The sequence below is a fragment of the Carassius gibelio genome, chromosome B8 (genome assembly GCF_023724105.1).
Source record: "Carassius gibelio isolate Cgi1373 ecotype wild population from Czech Republic chromosome B8, carGib1.2-hapl.c, whole genome shotgun sequence".
Lineage (NCBI taxonomy): Eukaryota > Metazoa > Chordata > Actinopteri > Cypriniformes > Cyprinidae > Carassius > Carassius gibelio.
In genome coordinates, this window is record NC_068403.1 from 30,260,002 (window position 1) to 30,286,315 (window position 26,314).

The following is a 26,314-nucleotide window of genomic DNA, read 5'->3' on the forward strand; positions in this document are numbered from 1 at the left end:
ACCTATTGACCCCATTTCCACATTTATTCATGACTGATCTTTAATTTGGTGTGATGCTTGAATATCACAGAAACATTACATCACACAATCAGAAGAGCATTTATGATGATTCTCACTATCCAGAGCTCATTTATATCATGCATATTTGTTTTCAATAGAAGCCTGAGTTAAAGGTAGTAATATTTACAGCTGTATTATTTGCTGCATGTCCTTAAACCACAGAATGAGAAAAGAATGATGATATCAGCCTTTATTTTGTTCATGCACCGTGCATTTTTTTCTCTGTTTTGGAAATAAAATATGACCAGGACAGATTAGTTAATACATTTACCATAAAAATGTCAAATGCACTGTGTGAAAATCACACTTTCCTTAATCCATAAATGTGAAATAGATGAATTTACACATTTATTGAGATGACCACACATCTGTTTCAGCTCAATATCATTATTAATAATGTTTTCAACCACTCATAAAGCACTTTTGAATGAATCACCAGCAGCACTTTAAATGCATTCTTCTGATTTCTGCTTGGTGTATTTGCTTCATAAACGTCCGTCTTCATTACTGGAGACACCAGAGCATGTGTTTGGTTTGCTCAAATAACAGCCAATGCTTTTCATTGCAGGAGTGTGTGTGTGTGTGTGTGTGTGTGTGTGTGTGTCAGTAGAGACAGTGGATGCTGTTGTGTTGTCAGGTGTGTGTGTGTGTGTGTGTGTGTGTGTGCACTGACACAGCAGAATCATTTTAATAAGACGTACTGTCACACTGATGGACAGCATTGGGCAGTAGCTAGTTACTAGTACTAGAGTAATAATATACATTTTTGCAGTAACTAATTACCAACAAGATTTCAGTAATAATAGACGGTGACCATAACAAAAAGTGCAAAGTAACACGCAGAAAAAAATTACACAAAGACTTGTATGGAGATTTTTCCTATTCTTTGTAAATGAAGGGTGCACACGCTATTGCTGATAAACACAGTCACTACTTGGGAATCATATTTTCACAGGGACATTCACCAAAAATGAAAAATCTTCCATTCAGTGAATAGAAATCTCTCTGTCAGCAGAAACGAAGCTCTGAACACTGATGCTCGTCCACCGCATCCCTCTGATCCCAACAGAAATCATCTCAAAGCTTTCTGCTGAATGAAGCCGTTCTCATGAACTTATCTGATTATAGAGATAAAATACATCATGGAATATAATCATATATGGGTATGACAGAGACATTCTGAAATCTGAATAAATGATCTCTCCATTGATGTGTGGTTTGTTAGGATGGAACAATATCTGTCTGAGATACAACTATTTGAAAATCTGGAATCTGAGGGAGCAAAAACATCTAAATATTGAGAAAATCATCTTTAAAGTTGTTCGAAAGAAGTTCTAAGCAATGCATATTACTAATCAAAATATCTTTTGTCATAAGAGTAATGTATAATTGTGACCCATACAGTGTATTGTGTATTTCTACAAATATACGTTTGTGTTCCTGAAGACTTCTGACTTCTGCAGGGTCACGTATTAAAGTTTTTGACTCAGTAGCCCAGCACTGCTGAAGGACTACATTAACTTCTCTGTCGGTGTGAGTGGTCAAACACTTGTTGATTTGAAGGAAGTCTGTCAGCAGGCGTGTGGCATTTCTAAACGTGTGTTTTTTATAGTTTGACTCTCTTCCTGTCTTGCTCTCTCTGTCTCTCAGTCACAGAAGCTGTTGAACATCGCTAAAGAGTTGCTCCAGACAGAAGAAGCGTATGTGAAGAGACTCAACCTGCTGGACCAGGTACACACACACACACACACACACACCAGCACGGATCACTGGTCCTCCGTTTCTCCTTCATCACAGTGAAGTGAGCTGTTTTGTGTTCACACAGCTTCCTGTTTCTGACACTTCCTCTAGTGTATTTCCTCTACAATCACTGATTTCTGATCTTGTGTCAAACTGATTCAGACCACACTGTCAGGTGTCTTCATAAAACATAGCATTACAGAATCATTAAACACGTGCTGAGAAACTCCGCTTTTTAACTGGACTCTGTCTGAGCTGGAAATGATAGTGATGATTGATGCAGCAACGTCCTTCTCATCTAAACAAGGCCTAATGAGAGAGAATTACTTGATTAATTAATTTGATTACTAAATAAAATATAGAAGAAATCAACTGTAGTCAACCCTTCTTCCAGCGAAATGACATAAGAGCCGGTTGTTACTGCAGAATATCAGGAGGTCGATGTGAAACGCAGGGGTCTTGTATCATGTTATACCACTTATTAAATGGTTACTCGTTATATAACTCAATAATTGGACACAAAATATTGATTAGAGTGGAAATGTATCAGCTCATTACATGCAAAGCTTGCATGAAGAAAAACATTCCTAACAAACGGATTTGAGTCCAGACGAATGAACAAACTGTATTGGCATTTGAGGGAAAATGTACAGTCATGCGACTTATTATTATTAATAATCACATGGGCATGAAATATTGATTTCAGAAGAAAGCATTTCAAAATCTTACCTGTTTATTACGTATTAATCCATTCCAGTGTGTAAAACAATAGTTCTAGCAGGCAACATTACCACTGACCTGCTCTTAAAGGGATACTCCACCCCAAAATTAACATTTTGTCATTAATGACTCACCCCCGTCGTTCCAAACCTGTGAAAGCTTTGTTCGTCTTCAGAACACCATTTAAGATATTTTAGATGAAAACCCAGGAGGCTTGGGTCTGTCCCATAGACTGTCAGTAAATAACAGTGTCAAGGTCCAGGAAATAATGAAAGACATCAGCAGAATAATTATGAAGGTGTTTAAAACAGTGTTTAAAACAGTTATAATTTATTTTGTAGTTTTGTTTTCTGCATTATCTATGTGAATATTAAAATCCCCTGCAATAGCAAAACAGTCAAACTCTGAGGAAATCATTGATAACATTTCTGTCACCTCTTCAACAAAGGCTGGAGAGTATTTTGGAGGCCTGTAAATAATAATAAACAGAATGCGTGGAGCACCTTTCAGCACAATCCCTAGATATTCAAAAGACAAGTACTGACCAAATGACACTTGCTTGCATTGATAGACATCTTTAAATAGAGCAGCTACACCCCCACCTCTCCTAACAGTCCTGCAAACACTCATGTAAGTGAAGTTAGGAGGGGCTGCTTCATTTAGGATTGTTGCACTGCAGCTGTCTTCAAGCCATGTTTCGTTTAGAAACATAAAATCCAGATTGTTTGTGGTTATAAATCATTGATTAGAAATGATTTATTTTTCAGTGAGCGAATGTTTAAAAGTGCTAATTTGATGACTTTTGGTGTCTCTACATCAATCTTAGTTTGATGCATAATAAACCGCAGATTAGATGAGTTTGCCCTTCGGCTTGAGATAGCCTTAGACTTTCTATCACATGATAAAACTGAAATAGAGAAAGCTACAGGCACACTGGGTTCCCGCTTGTTCTGTGAACATTTGTGAATGTTGCTGCTATTATAGCTATTAAATACAGTCAAACACGGAGGTGTGTTTGTAAAAGGAGCAAACGATCCTCCAGTGACATCCCAGATGACTTTCTGTCTTCTGCAGTTTCAGAAGATGTTTCAGATCCAGATGCAAGTGATCGATGACCAAAACCACAAAGTTTTCTGAAGCGTTTGAAAAAAAAACGTTACTAAAGTTTAAACAAGTTACATAATTTGATGGTCTCTATCCTGAGCTATAGATTGCTAACAGTAACCCCTGTATCTTGATGTGTGTGTGTGTCCAGGTGTTTTGTGCTCGTCTGACCGAGGCTGGCATCCCTGCTGAGGTCATCACAGGAATCTTCTCCAACATCTCCAGCATCTATCTGTTCCACCAACAGTTCTTACTGCCTGAACTACAGACACGCATCACACAGGAGTGGTGAGAACACACACACACTCAAAGACACCGCACACACACACTCACACACACACACAAACTCACAGACATCGCACACACACACACACACACCCACACTCACACTCACACACACAATCATGTGACCAATCAGAATCCAGTGTTGCAGAGAGTGATTGATGAATTAGACAGATTTCAGATGGCTGATATGTGTGTGTGTGTGTGTGTGACAGGAGCTGTAATCCACGCATAGGGGACATCCTGCAGAAGCTGGCACCATTCCTGAAGATGTACGGCGAGTATGTGAAGAACTTCGATCGTGCCATGGAGCTGGTGAGCACCTGGACACAGCGCTCGGCTCAGTTCAAGAGCGTGGTCCAGAGCATCCAGGTCAGAGCCCTGAGATCATGTGAGGTGTGTGATGATGTCTGATGAGCCGCAGTCTGAACCTGTGTGTGCGTGTGTGTGTGTGTGTGTGTGTGTGTGTGTGCAGAAGCAGGAGGTGTGTGGGAACCTGACGCTGCAGCATCACATGCTTGAGCCGGTGCAGCGGATCCCACGCTATGAGCTCTTACTGAAGGACTATCTGAAGAAGCTGCCCACCAAAGCCCCAGACCACAGAGACGCACAGAGTGAGCTCACACTCTTCACACACTTACACACACAGAGTGAGCTCACACTCTTCACTCTTACACACTCACAGAGTGAGCTCACACTCTTCACACTCTTACACACACACAAAGTGAGCTCACACTCTTCACACTCTTACACATGCACAGAGTGAGCTCACACTCTTCACACTCTTACACATGCACAGAGTGAGCTCACACTCTTCACACTCTTAAATGCACAGAGTGAGCTCACACTCTTCACACTCTTACACACACACAGAGTGAGCTCACACTCTTCACACTCTTACACATGCACAGAGTGAGCTCACACTCTTCACACTCTTACACATGCACAGAGTGAGCTCACACTCTTCACACTCTTAAATGCACAGAGTGAGCTCTCACTCTTCACACTTTTACACACACACAGAGTGAGATTACACTCTTCACACACTTACACGCACCGAGTGAGCTCTCACTCTTCACACGCTTACACGCACAGAGTGAGCTCACACTCTTCACACTCTTACACACGCACAGAGTGAGCTCACACTCTTCACACTCTTAAATGCACAGAGTGAGCTCACACTCTTCACACTCTTACACACACAGAGTGAGCTCACATTCTTACAAGCACAGAATGAGCTCACACTCTTCACACTCTTACACACACAGAGTGAGCTCACACTCTTAAATGCACAGAGTGAGCTCACACTCTTCACACTCTTACACACACAGTGAGCTCACATTCTTACAAGCACAGAGTGAGCTCACACTCTTCACACTCTTACACGAAGAGTGAGATTACACTCTTCACACACTTACACGCACAGAGTGAGCTCACACTCTTCACACTCTTAAATGCACAGAGTGAGCTCACACTCTTACACACAGAGTGAGCTCACACTCTTCACATTCTTACACGCACAGAGTGAGATTACACTCTTCACACTCTTACACACAAAGAGTGAGCTCACACTCTTCACACTCTTACACGCACAGAGTGAGATTACACTCTTCACACTCTTACACACACAGTGAGCTCACACTCTTCACACTCTTACACTCACAGAGTGAGCTCACATCACACTCTTCACACTCTTACACACGCACAGTGAGCTCACACTCTTCACACTCTTAAATGCACAGAGTGAGATCACACTCTACACACACTTACACACGCACATAGTGAGCTCACACTCTTCACACACTTACAAGCACAGAGTGAGCTCACACTCTTCACCCACTTACAAGCACAGAGTGAGCTCACACTCTTCACACACTTACAAGCACAGAGTGAGCTCACACTCTTCACACTCTTACACACTCACAGACTCCACTCCATGCTGTCTGATACACCGATTCACTTTGGCTCAACACAGTGGAGTCTAAAATCCTGATGATATTATTAAGAGCTAAAACTAATCATAGAAATACAGGCACATTTTTATGGAGCTGTTTGTTTAATTTATTTAGATGTATTATTATATAATATCATAAATTAGATTTCTTCTGGAGAGCAAAGCAGTGTAATTCTATTATTGATTTATCAGGGGACTTAAATAAATGAACACATAATTGAAATATGATTTAAAAACATAATAGAATGTTGCAATTAATACATAGGACGATAAAATTGTAAATATAACTAGGACTGTGATGTTGTAAGTTATTAAAGTGAAATGAAAAGGAAGATGAAATGCCATGTAAGATTTTAGATACACCGTCTGGTGCCTTAAAATTAAAAACTTTTGTGACAAAATCAGTATATAATGAAATGTTCCAAACATAATGAACATTTATTTCTGTGATGCTCCGCTGTATTTTCAGCATCATTCCTCCAGTCTTCAGTGTCACATGATCTTCAGAAATCAGAATAATATGATGATTTACTGCTCAAGAAACATTCCTGATTATTATCAGTGTTGAACACAGTTGTGCTGCTCAATATTTTTGAGGAAACTGTGATACATTTTATTTTTCAGGATTCACAGATGAATAGAAAGTTCCAAAAAGCAGCATTCAATTGAAATATAACTGTTTTGTAACATTATAAATGACTTCAATGTCACTTTTGATCAAGTTAATGTATCATTGATGAATGAAAGTGTCACTGAGCCCAAACTTCAGGGTGGTAGTGTAGCAGAAGTGATGTTCTCGATGGCTCATTATCTGAAGTGAAGGAGCAGTAATGATGGGCTCCCTGCGTCTCATCTTTATCAGATGTCATACTGACACACTCGAGCTCATTATAATCATTATAACCATTACTGAGCTCATTATAATCCTACTGAGGCTGCTGGCTGAGTCTGGACACGTGTGCTGTTCTTTAAAGGAGTGACATTTCACATTGTTTTTTAGTTAATAAAAAATGTATATGTTCCACTGTCAAATGACTTATATGTGACCCTGTAGCACAAGTCCAGTCATAAGGGTCAGTTTGTTTGAAATTGAGATTTATGCATCATCTGAAAGCTGAATAAATCATCTCTCCATTGATGTCTGGTTGGTTAGGAGAGAGAAATCTGGAATCTGAGGGAGCAAAAAAATCTAAATATTGAGAAAATCATCTTTAAAGTTGTTCAAATTAATTCTTAGCAATGCATATTACTAATCAAAAAGTAAGTGTTAATTTATTTACGTTAGGAAATTTACAAAATATCTTCATGAACATGATCTTTACTTAATATCCTAATGATTTTTGGCATAAAAGAACAATCTATAATTTTTGGATATTGCTCCAAATATACCCAGAGTCTCAAGACTGCTTTTGTGCTCCAGAGTCACATACTGTATGTGCTTAATTAAACCTATTGATTGCAACATCCTATGAAAAGTAATAATGACTTTATATATTTAGCCTGTTATTGCCAGTGTATCTCCAGTATTTGTGTGTGTTGTCGTGCAGCAGAAGTGTGTGTTGTTTAATGATGGTGTGTTTATTGTGTGTGTGTCTGTCAGATGCTCTGGAGCTGATCTCCACCGCAGCAAACCACTCCAACGCTGCCATCAGGAAAATGGTTAGAGCCGTATTCATCTGTTCCTCAGCTCTTCCGCCTGTCTCAGACAGGATGTGCTGTTTCCATTTCCTGTGTGTGCGAGTGAAAGGCTGTCCTCGGTGAAAGCGCTTCTTTATCACTCTCACTTCTCCATCTGCCTCTTTATAATGCTGCCATGCGCCGCTCACAGTTGTTTCTCTTCACCGAATCTGTGTGTGTGTGTGTGTGTGTGTGTGTGTGCGCAGGAGAAGATGCACAAGCTGTTGGAGGTGTATGAGAAGTTGGGTGGAGAGGAGGACATCGTTAATCCAGCTAATGAGTTCATTAAAGAAGGCCACTTCAAGAAGATGTCGGCTAAGAACGGCAGTGCACAGGACCGATATCTCTATCTGGTTAACAGTTTATCTGTTTTCTAAAGTGTTCTTGCAGCGAGGCTCATCATTTACTCATTTACTGTTGTTTCAAACACAGAAGGAGATGTTGAGCAGAATGTTCATGCTGCTCTTTTCCTCAACAACAACGAAAAGGCTCCTGAGGGCATAATCTGTGTTGCAAGCAAATGGGCTCTAGAATGAAAAAAGAAAGTTCTAGCTAAACTTCCTTTAATAGAGCTCCACATTTTTTAGCACGAGATGCTGCAAAAGATGCGAGCGCAGCGGTCAACACCTTACTGATTTCAGATTACATGACAGACTTTGTAGTTAGTAACAGAATCCAGTACTTTACACATTTTAGCTTATATAACATTTATAGGCATTAAACATTACACAACGTCAAAGTTTCCCAAACTGGAGTTCATAAGGGAACTGATGGAAAGCAAATAATTTAAATAATATTAAAATAACAAATCATAATAAAAAAACTTACTGAAAAAATTACATATTTTCTGTGTTTACCTGCATGTCATGTGACCATAACCAACGTCAGATAACCGTGAACATGTAAATGTGACGCTGCATTATTAAAATATTTATTTTAAAATCTTAGGGGTACTTTAAGCAGTCATCAATATTTTTTCTGCACCCTCAGAAGAAAACTGACCCTCACGACTGGTTTTGTGCTCCAGGGTCTGTGCAGTTAAAGTCATTCACATGACTCGAGAGGACTTGAATATAGATCTCGACTCATTTAGTTATGACACATTAATGCTGATCACTGTACGGAAAAGAGCAGCTGCAACCTTCTGCTAAACTTCTTACTGGAAGAAATGCAATCTTAAAGCTTGTTCCTGTTATTAGAGCTTGAGAGCAGATGAGCACATAGACGGAGTACACAGGTGCTGATGACGTGTGTGTGTGTGTGTGTTTCTCCAGTTCAATAACATGGTGCTGTATTGTGTGCCCAAGCTGAGGCTGATGGGACAGAAGTTTAGCGTCCGAGAGCGAATCGACATCGCAGGCATGGAGGTATGACCTCAGCCGTACGTTCAGCTGCATCTTCACACTTGTGTCTTCATCTGTCTCATCATGTGCTCATGTCCTCTCATTGGTTGAAGGTTCAGGAAAACACCAAGCAGAACATCCCTCACACCTTCACCATCAGCGGCAAACAGCGCTCGCTCGAGCTGCAGGCCAGGTGATGTTTCTCATCATGTCCAACACAGATCACAACATTCACTCGGTCTCCGCTGCTGAAGCTGCATTCAGAGCCAGCCTTGTGAAGATCTGTAGCACACCTAACATTGAGAAGTATGCAGTGTTAGATGTAAAATCCTGATGTGTGAGCTCTTACCATCGGCCTGTGTTCATGTCTGTGGTTTACAGGACGGCTGAGGAGAAGGACGACTGGATAAAAGTGAGTCGTTGTCTTTGAAAATAGTGCTGCTGAATGTACTGACCAGCTTTTAAGTTCAAGTGAAATATACTCTAATTCACTATAATGTCATGTGATATGATGAAGTTGCAACTTGAGATCAAATAGCACACTAGTTAAAATGATAATTACTTATAATACTAAGTACTTTGCATGTGCTTTAGTATGTTAGTCAGCACATCAGATGAAGTGCACTTCATTAAAACACAACAAAAGAATTATCACGCCATAATGATTTTAAATGTGCTTTAAAGAAAAACCTAACTGACATCATCAGGAGGTGCGCTTTTTAAAAAAAAGTGTATTTAAGTGGCTTTGTCACTTAAATTACCAATTATTTTCTTAATTTGATATTATCTGCAAGCGTGTATATATATGTATATAATTATTAACAAAAAAATGATGTAAGTTAAGTTTAGGGGACACTACAAGTGCATATTCAGTACAGTGAAACACTTTTCTGAAAGGGCTTCTGGTGTCATTTTAGCACAACTGCAACTGTTTCAATTGTTATTTTTATGCAATTCTATTTCAAGTCAACATGAAAATATAATTGACTGCATCTAATGACATTACAAAAAATAGTTTCTTGACTTATGTTCGTATTCATATTGTGATTCATGGAGATGTTTCAGGTTCAGACACAAAATGAAAGTCCTGTCATCATTTGCTCACCCTCATCATTTTCCCCTTTGCTCTGCGGAATACAGAAAGAGAAATGTAATCTAATTGCATATATTATCATGGAGTAGTTATGGTTGAACTCTGTTTGCAGGTGATCCTGGCCACCATTGAGAAGCACAAGCAGAACAGCGAGACGTTCAAAGCTTTCAATGTGTCCTGCAGCCGTGATGAGGAGCAGACGCCTGACACGCCGGTAACTCATCCTTCACACGCTCAACACTGCATCCGCTCCTAACTACACCAGTCCTTATGAGTTTATGGCAATTGTGTTTGGTTTTAGAGTGAGATATGACATGGGCATGTTCACTGAGTGATCTAGTGAACAGGATCTGTTTTGATTTGATCATCACACACACACACATCTCAAGTCGGGAGGCTTTGCTGTGTATTTGATTTTGTGTTTTAATGGCAGGGCCCGTTGAGCAGCGTGAACACATGTGAGACAGACGGAGCTCAGTCTGAGAGGGTGAGACACACACACACACACACACACAACCAGAGTTGCACAGTAACATTTACTTTAACTTTTTGAGTATCTGCATTTTGACTCAAGTAATGGAGCGGTGTACTTTGTCCACCTCTGCACACAGTGGGTCTGTATATGGGGTAGACATCACCATGTTAACCTGTGTGTGTGTGTGTGTGTGTGTGTGTGTGTGTTTGATCTGCAGAAGAGCTCAAAGAAGCGAGAGAAGGAGAGAGAAACATGCAAAGGCTGCAGTGAGGCCTTCCACTTCACCAAACGCAAACACCACTGCAAGAGCTGCAGCGCGGTATGTGAGTGGCACACACACACACACACACACACACACACAGGTTTAGTATGAGATGCTGTGTGTCCTGACGCTGCTGCTGTGCGTCTGCAGGCCGTCTGTGGGAAGTGTTCGAAGGTGTCGGAGAGCAAGAACATCCGTGTGTGTAAGCCGTGTTTTGAAGTCCTGCAGGGAGCTGAAGGGACAGCAGGGGGCAGCACTGAGCCCAAGAGAAAACTCGAGGTAACAGCCTGACACTCTTTTATTATTATTTATTTTATTATTTTTTTGTCCTACCGGTTTACCAGCATTTAAGAACGACTTGTAGGGCTGTGTGATAAATAATTTTTTGTTCATAATAATAATAATTATTAATTATTATTACCAGTATTTATAGAGAAATTCCATAATATCCTTAATAACATTTAAAATCATTTTTAATACATGCGGCTCTACGTATCACTATGAAAATGATCTGCTCAGTTTTGTCTGCTACACATACACACTGAAACTCAAAGATATTCTCCACAAAACATCATCAAAATAATATATACAGTATATGTACAGTACACCTATATATATATATTTACATTTAGTTACTTTGCAAACGCTTTTATCCAAAGTGACTTACAAATGAGGACAATGGAAGCAAACAAAAACAACAAAAGAGCAATGATATATAAGTGCTATAACAAGTCTCAGTTAACTTTACACAGTACACGTAGCATGGGATTTTAAATAATATAATAAATAAAAACAAAGAAAAGAGAATAGAAAAAGAATAGATCAAGCCATTGTTAGAGGCCTTTTTTAATTTTTGTTAATTGTATAATAAATCAAAAGAAAAGTGGAGTGGGTTGGCTCAGTGGGTAAGACACATGCCTTTGGTGTGAGAGAACCGGGTTCGAATCCACTGTGGGACACCAATGTGTCCCTGAGCAAGACACTTAACCTCTAGTTGCTCCAGAGGCGTGAGACCTCTGACATATATAGCAATTGTAAGTCACTTTGGATAAAAGTGTCAGCTAAATGAATAAATGTAAATGTTAGAGGGTAGAGATGTGTTTTAAGCCGATTCTTGAAGATGGCTAAGGACTCAGCTGCTCGGATTGAGTTGGGAAGATCATTCCACCAGGAGGAACATTTAATTTAAAAGTCTGTAAAAGTGACTTTGTGCTTCTTTGGGATGCACAATCAAGCAACGTTCACTTGCAGAACGCAAGCTTCTAGAGGCACATAAGTCTGAAGTAATACATTTAGGTAAATGGGTGCAGAGCCAGTGGTAGTTTTGTAGGCAAACATCAATGCCTTGAATTTTATGCGAGCAGCTATTGGAAGCCAGTGCAGATTGATAAACAGAAGTGTGACGTGTATTCTTTTCGGCTCATTAAAATTAATCTTGCTGCCGCGTTCTGGATTAATTGTAAAGGTTTGATAGAACTGTCTGGAAGACCTGCCAAGAGAGCATTGCAATAGTCCAGCCTGGACAGAACAAGAGCTTGAACAAGGAGTTGTGCAGCATGTTCCCAAAGAAAGGGCTTGATCTTCTTGATGCTGAATAAAGCAAATCTGCAGGATCGGACAGTTTTAGCAATGTGGTCTGAGAAAGTCAGCTGATCATCAATCATAACTCCAAGGCTTCTAGCTGTTTTTGAAGGAGCTATGGTTGATGTGCCTAATTTGATGGTGAAATTGTGATGAAACGATGGGTTTGCTGGAATGACAAGCAGTTCTGTCTTGGCAAGGTTGAGTTGAAGGTGATGGTCCAGGATGGAATGAGAGGTAGAGTTGAGTGTCATCAGCATAGCAGTGGTATGAAAAGCCATGTTTCTGAATGACAGAACCTAATGATGCCATGTAGACAGAGAAGAGAAGTGGTCCAAGAACTGAGCCCTGAGGCACCCCAGTAGTTAGATGTTGAGACTTGGACACCTCACCTCTCCAAGATACTTTGAAGGACCTATCTGATAGGTAAGACTCAAACCATTGAAGTGTGGTTTCTGAGATGCCCTTTGCCAGTAGGGTTGATAGGAGGATCTGGTGGTTAACCGTGTCAAAAGCAGCGGACAGATCAAGCAGGATAAGTACTGAAGATTTGGATTCTGCTCTTGCCAGTCTTAGAGCTTCAACAACTGAGAGCAAGGCCGTCTCAGTTGAAGGTCCACTTCTGAAGCCAGATTGGTTGCTGTCAAGGAGATTGTTCTGTGTGAGAAATATAGAGACTTGTTTGAACTCGTTTAAGTGTTTTTGCAATAAAAGGAAGAAGGGAAACTGGTCTGTATTTCTCTAAAAGAGATGGTTGAGGTTGGGTTTCTTAAGTAGTGGAGTTATACGTGCCTGTCTAAATGATGAGGGAAAAACACCAGTGTGGAGGGAAGTGTTGATGATGTGAGTGAGTGCAGGTGCAACTGCAGGAGAAATGGTAGAAACTATATAGAAATGCAGTGCTTGTACAATTTACATTTTTATATTTTAATTAAATTGCATTTTAGAAGTCAAGTCAAAGTTTTATTTGATATCTTGAGTTACATCTTGAGACTGCTTGAGTTAATTATTGAAATTTTATGAGTAGAAAACAGAAAACAGGATTTGGGAAAATAGAATGTGATTTAATTACATTTTTAGAAGCTTGAGTTAATTATATTAAAGTTTTATGGGTAAAAAAATAAATAAATAAATAAACCGGACAACAGGATTTGGGGTAAATAGAATTTTGGGCAAAATAAAGTTTTTAAAATATCTTGAAGTTTATCAGACATGTGGAATGCATTTCCTTTCCCATTGTCATGTTCACACTTGTGCGTCAGTATCTGAATCACACACAGTTCTTCCTGAAGAGGGCGCTCACAGCATGATCCTCCACGGAAACACTTTGATTTCAGTCCCAGCTTTCCAACAGTGAGGATGCTGATACTGTCACATTCTGCTGAGTATATTCTTTAATGCAGTCAAAATGAATGAACAACAGAATGTCTGTCAGTGTCAAACACACTTCAGAAAGGAGGAGAAGGACAGAGCAAACTGATAGTCCATCTTAACCAGCCAGGACTGTTCCTGAATGAACAAACATTGTGGCTGTTTGATCTGTGGCTCAAGTGGTGGAGCATTGCGTTAGCAGCGCAAGGTTGTGGGTTCGCTTCCCAGGGAACACAAAAAAAGAAAGCTTGAATAAGTTGCTTTGGATAAAAGCGTCTGCTAAATGCATACATTTAAATGTGATATATTTGTACTATGAAGCACCTCTCGATCTGCTTTGCTGCATTTGACTGAATCTGGGCAGAGAGTATATCTCTATACACTTCAGAGTTCATCTGACTGCTTCTTCTGTCTAAACATCTTAATTTCAGCATCCAGAGAATGCTTTTCCAGAAGTGCTCTGGATTTTTTAGATGTTTTCTTTCAAAGTCTGATCTGGTCTTGTTTGCAGCATGTGATATATAATTGTAACTTAAATATGTTTTGGTCACCAGCTAATATAATAAAAATTGTACCTTTTTCAAAATATATATGGACCTGACTGTAAGTATAGCGATAATTCCAGTTTAACTTTGTGTTTTAGATCGTATTCCTGTGATGGACTGACTGTTCTGTGTTTTCAGGCCACAGTATCTTGAGTTTAACATGCTTCCTCTAGAGCTCAGGGTAGTGTTCGCTATACTGCAAATGTACAACCATGCTAGTTTAGTCAGCATATCTTCAGCTGTGTGTGTGTGTGTGTGTGTGTGTGTGTGTTTCAGAAGCAGCTATCAGTTGCTCAGTCTTCTCAACGAACAGGAAAAGTTGAGGAGCTGGACCAGGAGCTGGGCGGCCATCACTGAAGCACAACCTCTGCTGCTTTACCAGCAAACCAGCACACAGGTCAGAGTGTGTGTGTGTGTGTGTGTGTGTGAGTCACCCGTCTCCCTGTCCTGACCTCAGAGCCCCTGTCTGCGGCCGGTGACACACGGATAATGTGCGTCTGTCTGTCTGAACATCCTTTGCTGTGCTCTTCTGTCTGTGTTTTCTGGCTAAATCTCATAAACACTGTCTTTAGGTCACATAGTAATAGCATAATCAGAATAAGAATATTTTTATAATATCACGATGAGATGTGATTGCAGAAGTTGAGTGCTGTCATTCTTGTCTCTCTCAGGTCTCTCTGGCTGTGACATGAGAAGAAGAAGGAGTCAGACGTGTTCAGATTGATTGAGGGCTGAATGGAGCTCCTGTCACATGCTGTAAAAGAGGAGCACGAGCCAATAAGATGCTTCCCTTCGCCTCTGGTCTCTACTCCTGTTACTTGAAATCACTATATCCTCAGCACTTTTTCATTCTTTCTTTTGGAGTTCGTTTTACCCTCCTTCATTGCTCTTTCGGCTGCAGCTCAGTCTGTCAATGCACTGTTGTTCTGGATGAGGATGTAGAGAATGTTACGATCAATGTTTGGTTTTTCATTGGTCGCCTTTCAGATGTGTAATTAGTTCAAGCATTAAGCCACTGTTCTTGTGATTCACTGTTAGTTCAAGTCACTGTCACGCACCCCTTTGTTCATTCTTTCTGATTGCAAAAGATGAAGTCCTAGAAATAATAGTAAACCGATGAGACCCACTGAACTGAAGCATTTCACTCAAAACAACAGGAAGAAATAATATTTTGCATTAAAAAAAGAAGCCTGTTTTAGGGCCTTTTTTGCATTCCTCTATTTTTTTCATGATAATTAAGCACATTTCACCCCAAATTCAAATTTGTATTATACACAAGAAAAGTTGTTCTATTTAAATGTGTAGGGTTCATACATTTTGGTCATACTTTAATTTCATATATAATTAGTCATATGTAAACAATTTCTTTAAAGGACATTATTACAATATTTATAGTAATGAGAATCCCCACTGAGAATGAATGAGAAAAACCTAATGCACACATTACTGACGTTTTTCAATCTCCTTTTTCGATATATGAATAATGTCGCAATGTAAAATTATCTAAATGGTCCTAAAACGGCTTTATTTTACACAATGCAAACTTTTTCTCTGGTTTTTAGAGTGAAACATTCACCCATGATTTCACAAGACAAGTGTGTTGATAAAGTCCTCTGAAGCCTTTGGTAAGCTCGAACATTCATGGTGTGTTGCTTCCTCAAACTGTGCTGTTTTCTCCGTCTTCATGAGGATCCCCAGCTTCACTGTTTAAGGGCAGATTGCTGAGGCAGGCCACTCAATATTACACCCTTCTGTAGAACATCTGCCATTTCAGTGCTTGAGGGGAAACTGTTCGCTGTTGTGTGAATCTTAAGATAAAGGTTTGGATCAGAGGACTAAGTTTAAGAATGTTTCTTTCCTGTCTCAACAAAGGCACACTTCTCTTTGGAATGCACCAGTTTTGTGATTGCAACAGAAGATGTATTGAATGATGTGACCCTTGCATTTGCTTCCCTTTTTTATATAGTTTGAACCCTTGAAACAGAACCAGTATTATTAAAAGCATTTTATGTGTACAAAAGTTGTCTTCTAGCATATCAATGAATAAAAGAGTATCTGGTGACGGATGTTTATGAGGCTTCATTTATTCGTTCAGCTTGTTAAAAACAGATGTGTTCCAGCACTAGACACATTTCTCTTTGCAGACTGTTGAGGAGCAGCACACGTTCTCACTGTCCATGCTTCACCACAGAAATGGACATACAGTATTTTTTTCTTTAGACACAAAATATTCTTGCTAATCTGAATATGTGATGATTTTAGTGGTTTCTTGTAAAAGGGTGGTACTGACTTCCTGTGAGCTTCCTGAATCTTACTCAGACATAGATGAAAGTTTCCATCACTTTTATGACAAAATAATTTACTAATGGAGCTTTAGATGCTGATTATGACACAAGCATGCTCACAAACAGACTGAAAGCTTCCACATTAAATAATTAGTAATTAGTATTGAAATAAATAGTAATGAAATAATTAGTATGTGTGTGTGTGTGTGTGTGTGTGTGTAAACGGTGTACCGATAACTGAGCAAACTGGAACTGCTCTGGGGGAAAAAATGCAACATAACGTGAAGTTCAAGCTAAGTAAATAAGCTGAGGTTTATTTAAATGTTTCAGTGTCCTGCCCACATTGACATGTTAGAAGAGCACTGGGGCCTGTTCTTCGTACGTCGCTTATTACATCCGAGATCAAGTGACACATCCAGGATGATATCATCGTGCTAATCCTGGACAGGTGTTCTATCGATTTGTCCTACGCTGTCAGATTTTCCTACCTCCCACCAAAACAGTGGGTAGTACAATTCCACAACGAAAATTCTACTGTAAAGTTATGGTTTATTAACGTCTACACCTACCACAACCCTATGTTCTTCGAACACACCTGTTGTGTATGATTACTGGAATGAGTTATGTGAGATAATTGCGCGTTCATGTGTTGTCTTAAAAGGGGATATGCATCGATACTCGAGACCATGATCAGCAGTGCAGCGATTGGCTGGTGGCAAGACGGCAATGTAATGACGTCATTTGGTTTAAAACGACACCTGACGAAAAACTTGACAAATTTCTGGACTTTTATAAGGAAACAGCCAAGCAAACAAAGCTACATAAATGTTATAATAGATACATGAAACAGATAATAGATACATGTTTTTATTTTATTATAATTTTTTTCATGATTCCCAATTATTTAGATTCGCAATTTATAATAGTTGTGCAGTCTTTAAATTTTTATTTCAATGTAGAAATTATCTATTCATTTCGTTTTATATTTGGACAGATTTGTTGCGTGACAGCATTAATGAAAGTTTCTTAAGGGTCAATATCATGTTATCTGCATCTCCTGCGCTCCATCAAGCCACTCTTATAATAGCAGTCATCTCTCAACATAATGCACGACTCTATTATCTGTATAGCATGTGTGTAAGACTATAATACAATTATGAAGTAATAATTTTATGACAAATAAATATTTCAGTGAGTAAAACTGGCTGTGTCTATAGTAGCATTTTTAATATTATTTTTAAATAATTTTTAATATAATTTAATAAAATAATCTTTTAAATTATTATTTTAAATTATTGTCCCTGGATCAGTACGATACTCTTGTAATAAAGTAGCGGTGGTAGCAGACATATTTTGAGTATCAGTTCTTGTTGAAAAGAAGCGATCTAATCCTGTTTACCTGAAATAAGCTGCTCCCGAGCAGGTTTAAGCTTATGGACCTGTTGCTATGACAGCAGCTCCGGGATGAGCTTTGAAGAACCAAATGATCCAAGATCACGCCAAATCCTCAACAATAAAATCCAGCTAACTGAGTTAGCGACGTACAGTACGAAGAACAGGCCCCTGTTCTCAATTTTAGCATCACTGATTTATTCAGTGAATACCTGTGGCTTCTGCCAAATAAAAATAAAAATGATATTGCTAACAAGAACTTAATATTGATTTACTAACATCTAGAGACACAATACTGCTAATTTGCCTATTAGCTCTATCAATAAAAATGACACTTTTCCTGGCATTAATTTAGTATCTTAAAATGGGAAAGACCTCAGGTGTGACCAATCCTGGAAGCACCAATAACACCTGGCCTGTCAGCTGACCAATCCCAGCGATGATGAGGGAATTCCTCTTTGGGGATCGGTGTGTCAAGGTGGCTCCATTCAGCTCTTTTCAGCAAGGATAGTTAAGAGCCAGTGTGTAAAGCCATTGATGTGTAAAGACAAAAAACGATTGGTCTGTGCAAGAAACTGAACATTATTTATATCGTTTTTTACCTCTAAATTCACTGTTAGAACTCTCCTAAAGGCCCCAATATACTTCAAATGAAATTGAACAACAAACTGATATGACGTAATTGCGAACAAAATCTTGTTAAATTTTGCCAAGTATAGGTCTCTGCAGGAAAGCAATGGGAGTTACTAGATCAAGGTGTTTTTACACCATGATACCTGATTGGTTGATGTAATAGTGACGTTGGGTTTAGGGGTGGGGTTGGGTAAGGGCGATCATTTAGATTGCATGATTCAGAAACAACCACATGGTGATAAATGCCCACTTTTGCTCTGCAGAGACCTAAGTCTCAACTTTTGGGGGAGTTTGTTTGGCTCCTTAACACCTTTGAGTTTCTATTGGTCCGTGGCTAGCAACATGAATACACAATAGCAGAGCTGCACAGATATATCCACACCTGTACGATCGCTCACAGAGATACTTTAAAGATTCAGAGAAAGCATTTCATTCCTAGAAAGAAATAGCAATGAAGATTGGTTTCGACGACCAGGAGTTAAGCAAAAAGCCAAGCAGAGAAACAGCCAAGACAAGTTTCCCAAAGCCATGAAAGGAAAGAGTAAAGATTTAAGTTAGCAAGTACCAAGTACGTGTTTCAAATAAATGTTACACCTGTCACGACCGGGATGCAGGAATACACAGAGAGATCCACGTGCAGGTATGTCGTTTATTAGGGGTAATCAAAAGGGTATACAGTCCAGGCAGGGGTCAAAACCAGAGAATAAATCCAACACGAAAACAGACAAAGACACAAGGCAAGAACATGACTACGGATCATTTACATTAATCTACACTCCGCCTCCAGCAGCAAAACAGTATACCATTGCTCAACCTTTTCAAACTTCTTTTTTAGCCCCCAAACGAAGAACGAGAATGAACTTTGTTTGAAGTATACTGGGGCCTAAAGCAAGTCCTGAGCACGTTCTCAAACAGGCATCTTCTTCTTCTTTTTGCTGTATGGCAGATTGCAGGCTTATAAGTGCATTACCGCCACCTATCTCTCAAGTGAACAAATGACACTCTATCTACAATCTCAGTTAGGAGTATCAATGGTCTATTTGAGAGATAGGTGGCAGTAATGCACTTATAAGCCTGCGATCTGCCGTAATGCAAGAAGAAGAAGAAGATGCCTCACGTGCCTGCTGCTGAGAATGTGCACAACAGGACACACTTAGGAGAGTTCTAACAGTTCGGACATTGTGTTAATCAGAGGTAAAACAATATAAATATGGTTCAGTTTCTTGCACAGACCTATTGTTTTGTGTCTTTACACATCAATGGATCGTCACAAGCCACGTTTTATTTTTATTTTATGTTTAAGCCGTGGTTCCCAACCACTTCCATTATAAGACTGACAGACTGCAATGGTTTGAGTTAAAAATCTTGGTTGTGTTCTAGTGAAGAAACAAACTTCTTGGATGCCCTGGGGGTAAGCAGATAAACATCAAATTTTCATTTTCATTAATGGGATTTTCTGTCTTTTATGAGACAACACTTCCTTGCGTTGGCCAAAATGATTAGAAAACTAGTATGTAGTTCACTACATACAGTATCTCACAAAAGTGATTACACCCCTCACATTTCAGTAACCATTTTATTATATCTTCTCAAGGGACAATACTATAGAAATAAAACTTTGATATATTTTAGAGTAGTCAATGTGCTGCTCTGAAAATAACTTAACATACAGCCATTATTGTCAATATGGCTGGCAACAAAAGTACACCCTAAGTGACAACAAAGCCACATGTCCTGTTCATCATGTTCATGTTTTTGACTGCTTGCTAGGACTACACAAATTTGTGTATCTTGTATTAGAACAGTTAAGATTTGGTGCTTTGACTACAATTATCTCATGCGGACCACTGGATGCTCAACATGGCACCTTATAGCAAAAAACTCTCTGAGGATTTGAGAATTAGAATTGTTGCTCTCCACAAAGATGGCCTAGGCTATAGGAAGATCGGTAACACCCTGAAACTGGGTTACAGTATAGTGGCCAGGGTCATACAGAGGTTTTACAAGACAGGTTCCACTTGGAACAGGCCTCGCAAGGGTTGATCAAAGAAGTCGGGTCCTCGTGCTGTGCATCAGGTGCTGAAGCTGGCTTCTAAAAAAAGACACACGAGTGCTCCCAGGATAGCTATAGAGGTTGAAGAAGTGGAAGGTCTGACCATAGGCCACACACTGCAACAAGTCAGTTTGCATGGCCGTCATTCCAGAAGGAAGCCTCTTCTTAAGCTGGTTCACAAGAAAACCCACAAACAGTTTGTTGATGAAAATCTGTCCAAGAGCAAGAATGACTGGAATCATGTTCTGTGGTCTGATAATATTTAGTCAGGATGCCGAGGTCACCTCTACTCTTTTCAAAGACATCCTGGGATTTTTAATGACCACAGAGAGTCAGGACCTCGGTTTAACGTCTCATCCTATGGACGGTGCTTGTTGACAGTCAGAGGTGGAAAGAGTACAAAAATATTCTACTCAAGTAAAAGTACCATTACATTAATGAAATTTTACTTAAGTACAAGTAAAAGTACCAGTCTAAAAATCTACTCAAGTAAAAGTAGCTAATTAAAAATTTACTCAGAGTAAAAATTACTTAGTTACATTTTAACAGCGGGAGGGAGTCAGAAATGGGACAGGCCAGGGGTGTTAAACTCAGTTCCTGGAGGGCCACAGTCCTGCACAGTTTAGATATAACGCTAATTAAACACACCTGATCCAGCTAATCTAATCATTTAGGTTTATTTGAAAACCACATGATATGTGTGCTGGAGCAGGGTTAGAACTAAACTCTGCAGGGCTACGGCCCTCCAGGAACTGAGTTTGACACCCCTGGGATAGGCCTTTTAATCTCAAAATAGTTGTTTTTAATTAAAGGAATCAGTTATTTAGAATAAGAAGACATTTTGGGTGTTACCAGGCAAATCAGTATCAACAAACTCATCTTTTAATGCAGAGGAAATGCAGAAGATTCATTGGAAGTGGCATTTAGATGTATTACACTGTTTAGTGCAGGACAAGAATGCATTTAACCTGCAGTTACAAATGCATGAATAATGTTTTGATATACAAGACATAAAATGTTGAATACTCATTTGAAATTATAAGAAATTAATTATTAAAAAAAAACAAAATATACTTTTAAATGTGAAATTAAAATGGCCAGAATGTGTCAGCAAGTCACTGTTAATAAGTGAGTCATTGCGATTGAACCGAATCATTTAAACGGTTGATTCATTCAGGAACGAAACACTGTCACGTTGCTCAGAGACGCAAAACTGTGCTTTTGTGGCTGTGTTTGGAATTATTTTCTGTTGTAAAAATAGAGCTAAAAAAGGCAATATGGTGTCTAAAAAGCAAGTCTCTTAATTAACTTGTTTACTGAACTGTTATATATATATATATATATATATATGTGTGTATGTATATATTCATGATGATTTTTGGAGGAATAGACGGCATTTTTGTGTGATATTGATTTAATAAATGAAATTGTATAAATATGTGAATTTTCTGCCCCTATATCTTCAATTTTGTGATCATTATAAATGCATTTTAGGAGACTGAATCACACAGTGAAAGAACGCACTATAAATGCACGCGCATCTTCATTAAAACTAAAATTATCATATTATCGCAGACGATATAATATATATACCTCACCACTGTCTTTTTGGCTAATTTGTGCAAAACCTCTTGCTAAAATGTCAAAGCTTCATTTTAACCACCAATGCAGCGATGCAATTATTTAGCTTACCTCTAAATTCTTGCGAAGGGTTGATGTCTTGTCTAGATTTTATAAGCTGCTAGTTTGGTCTCCCTAGGCAAGTACAGCTTACACTGCATAATAGCATATGCACAATAGCACTGCATATGGCCAGGGGTTCACTTTATTTCCTTCGAGTTCAACTTCAGAATATGACGGGGTTTCGTTTTCAGCGGTGTCTGCACCACTAACGCCTGTTTTGTCCTTCTGCATCTTTCTTGTGATTTTAGCGCCAGTTTGACCTCCTGCCCATTATTTACTGCGGAGTTTACAGGGAGCGATTTTTTTTTGTTTTTTTAACTCAGTTATTAATGTGTTTTAAAATGTAGCTAAGTACAATACTTCAAACAAAATATACTTAAGTAAAACTAAAATTACAGATTAAAAAAGTACTAGTACTAATACTAAAAAAGTATTAGTACACAAAAAAGCTACTCAATTACAGTAACGCGAGTAAATGTAATTCGTTACTTTCCACCTCTGTTGACAGTATAGTGTCCCCATCACTACACTGGGGCGCTAGGACCCACACAGACCACAGGGTGAGCGCCCCCTGCTGGCCTCACTAACACTTCTTCCAGCAGCAACCTAGTTTTCCCTGGAGGTCTCCCATCCAGGTATAAGGTACAGATTCCAACTTGTACTGTGACATTCTGAAGCAGAACAAGATGCCTTCCCTTCAGAAACTTGGCAGAATGACAGTTTTCCAACATGATAACGACCCCAAACACCTCCAGGATGTCAACTGCCTTGCAGACGCCCAAACTGGCTATCACTTCCGGTTCCTGTCTGCGTGTTGCAGAGTAGTTTGTGATAGGCATAGGCTCATGTAGCCTATAAATATAAATGCACCAATAAAAATTAGTCTTTCTTAACAAATTTAATTAAGATAAATTCTGAATTAAGATGGGTATTTGGCAATAACAAAATCAAGATAAAGGCTCCACCGGATTTGCTTCGCCACTAGCAGCAGAAATTTAATAAAATAATAATGCCAACATTAGCGTAAACACTCTGTCCATACGCTTCTTTCTAGCACCATTTTTCACAAGTTTATCAAACAACAGTGGTAAGTCAGAATCATTCAGTCAGAATCATTCTTCAGTCATGGTGAGTAATGGCTTCTCCTGTTATTGTTGTTTACACCACTTGCCACATGTACAGTTTATCTATCTCTGTCGCAGATGAGGGATTCACATGTGTTGAATGCAGGGAAATAGTTAGGCTGACAGAGAAGGTTTCAGAATTAGAGACACGCATCCAAATTTTAAATGAGGACAGTAAGAACATGAGGGCCGTAGATAAGTTTTTCGATGCGACTAGCTCAGGGACTCCTGTACATTGTTCGGTCCCGGCTAAAGTGCCTCTGCAGCAGGGCAACTGGGTGACAATGGGACAACATACTGTGGGTCAAAACACCGCTCTTCTATTACGATCAAAATATTAAACAGGTTCTCCCCACTCAGTGCCCACTGAGAAACCTGATGAAAGTGCTCTAGTTATTGGTGATTCTATAGTACAGAACGTGAATATAGAGACACCAGCCACCATAGTCCACTGTTTACCAAAAGCCAGAGCGCCTGACATCTTGTCTAACTTAAAAGTGCTGGATAATACTAAATGTAAAAGATTGTTATTCATGCTGACGCTAATGATGTTCAACTTCGCCAGTCGGAGATCACTAAAAATAACTTTAAAGAGGTGTGTGAACTTGCAAGCACGATGTCAGTCACTGTAATATAATAGAAAAGGCAGTATCCTAACAATAATATTCCTTCTTAGAGAAAAATGGTATATGTGAGGATTTCCAGTCAGGATTTAGACCGTATCATAGTACTGAAACTGCTCTCCTTAGAGTTACAAATGATCTGCTTTTATCATCTGATCGTGGTTGTATCTCTCTATTAGTTTTATTGGATCTTAGTGCTGCATTGGTGCTATTGACCACAACATTCTCTTGAATAGACTAGAAAACTTTGCTGGCATTAATGGAAGTGCATTAACATGGTTTAAATCGTACTTATCGGACCGCCATCAGTTCGTGGCAGTAAATAAAGAGGTATCATATCGATCACAAGGGCAGTATGGAGTACCTCAAGGCTCAGTAGGGCCGTTACTTCTCAGACTTTACATGTTATCCCTGGGAGAGATCATCAGGAAACACGGTGCTAGCTTTCACTGTTATGCTGATGATACTCAGCTCTCAGATTTCTTTGAAGTAGAAACATACCAATTTGAAAAATTAATGGAATGCAAAGTCGACATAAAAAACTGGACGAGGAGTAATTTCTTACTGCTAAATTCTGAAAAGAGGTGTTAAATATAGGACCTAAAACTGTGCTTGTAATAACCTAGAACACTGTCTAAGACTTGATGGCTGCTCTGTCAATTCTTCGTCATCAGTTAGGAACCTAGGTGTGCTATTTGATCGCAGTCTTTCCTTAGAAAGCCACGTTTCTAGCACTTGTAAAACTGAATTTTTCCATCTCAAAAAATATATCTAAATTATGACCTATGCTCTCAATATCAAATGCAATAATGTGAATTTCTGCATTAATGACCTCAAGGTTCGGATTATTGTAATGCTTTATTGGGTGGTTGTTCTGCACGCTTAATAAACAAACTACAGCTAGTCCAAAATGCAGCAGCAAGAGTTCTTACTAGAACCAGGAAGTATGACCATATTAGCCCGGTCCTGTCCACACTGCACTGGTTCCATATCAAATTGTATAGATTTTAAAAATCTTGCTTATTACTTATAAAGCCCTGAATGGTTTAGCATCTCGGTATTTGAATGAGGTCTTATTGCAATATAGTCCTCTACATCCGCTTCTTTCTCAAAACTGAGAATTTCTTAATACCTAGAATATCAAAATCAATTGCGGGCAGCAGATCCTTTTCCTATTTAGTGCCTAATGTCTGGAATAACCTACCTAACATTGTTCGGGAGGCAGACACACTCTGTCAGTATAAATCTAGATTAAAGACCCATCTCTTTAACCTGGCATACACATAACACACTAACACATTTCTAATATCCAAATCCCAAAAATTATTTTTAGGATGCATTAATTAGGAAAGCAGGAACAGAGAACACTTCCCATACCACACAATGTGTTTGGTACATCGTGAGAAGAATGGCATCGATGCTAATATTAGTCTATTTCGCTCTTATTCCAGGGTCACCGTATCCACCTGGATCCAGTACGTTTCCAGACCAGATGGAGAATCAGCACCTAGAGACGACCTCTTCAGCCCTGAATGCCAGCGGAGACCAGGACAACTAGATGAGCCCCAGAGACATATCCTCAGTGAAGACCTTATGTCCTAGATGGCCACCAGGAGAAGACCACAGGAAACAGATGATTCTTCTGCACAATCTGACTTTGCTGCAGTCTGGAATTGAACTACTGGTTTCGTCTGGTCAGAGGAGAACTGACCCCCAACTGAGCCTGGTTTCTCCCAAGGTTTTTTTCTCCATTCTGTCACCGATGGATTTTCGGTTCCTTGCCGCTGTCGCCTCTGGCTTGCTTAGATGGGGTCACTTCATCTACAGCGATATCATTGACTTGATTGGACAGATACCATTTAAACTGCCTTTTTGCATTATTGACACACTATTTTCCTATTTAATGCTGTTCAGTTGCTTTGTTACAATCTGTATTGTTAAAAGAGCTATATAAATAAAGGTGTCTTGACTTGACTTGACTGAGGAAGCTGAAGATGAAGGTGATGGTGTGGCCAAGTATGTCTCCAGACCTGAACCCTTTTAAGCGGAAGGTAAAGAAGCACCATGTGCCTAACATGAGTGGAAGAGGATCCCAGGAACAAACTGTGAGGTTCACTTTTGTTTTCAACTATATTCACAATAATGGAAGTATGTTAAGTTATTTTCAGAGGATAGTAGATCTATACTGCTATACAAGCAGCAGATTGACTATTCTAAAATAAATCCAAGTGTAATTTCTATAGTATTGTCCCTTGAGAATACAGTATATACTAATATGATTGCTGAAATGTGAAGTGTACTCACTTTTGTGAGA

At 39.2% G+C, this 26,314-nt stretch overlaps 2 protein-coding genes across 3 annotated transcripts in view; one reads left to right on the forward strand and one right to left on the reverse strand.

Moving 5' to 3' along the window:
* The window catches only part of LOC127963156 (FYVE, RhoGEF and PH domain-containing protein 3-like), a 36,879-nt gene extending 20,610 nt beyond the window's left edge, over positions 1-16,269 (forward strand). For both annotated transcript variants that reach the window (XM_052562912.1, XM_052562911.1), the window contains exons 5-19: positions 1,711-1,791; positions 3,776-3,912; positions 4,122-4,278; positions 4,382-4,520; positions 7,461-7,519; positions 7,744-7,890; positions 8,812-8,904; positions 8,994-9,073; positions 9,262-9,292; positions 10,086-10,187; positions 10,407-10,460; positions 10,666-10,767; positions 10,861-10,989; positions 14,484-14,604; positions 14,879-16,269. In XM_052562912.1, coding sequence (XP_052418872.1) covers positions 1,711-1,791; positions 3,776-3,912; positions 4,122-4,278; positions 4,382-4,520; positions 7,461-7,519; positions 7,744-7,890; positions 8,812-8,904; positions 8,994-9,073; positions 9,262-9,292; positions 10,086-10,187; positions 10,407-10,460; positions 10,666-10,767; positions 10,861-10,989; positions 14,484-14,564 — 1,392 coding nt within the window. In that variant the 3' untranslated portion in view covers positions 14,565-14,604; positions 14,879-16,269. The remainder of the gene's footprint in view (positions 1-1,710; positions 1,792-3,775; positions 3,913-4,121; positions 4,279-4,381; positions 4,521-7,460; positions 7,520-7,743; positions 7,891-8,811; positions 8,905-8,993; positions 9,074-9,261; positions 9,293-10,085; positions 10,188-10,406; positions 10,461-10,665; positions 10,768-10,860; positions 10,990-14,483; positions 14,605-14,878) is intronic.
* cdk11b (cyclin-dependent kinase 11B) overlaps positions 1-26,314 on the reverse strand; it is a 376,069-nt gene that overhangs the window by 79,551 nt on the left and 270,204 nt on the right. The gene's annotated exons all lie outside the window — the stretch shown is intronic.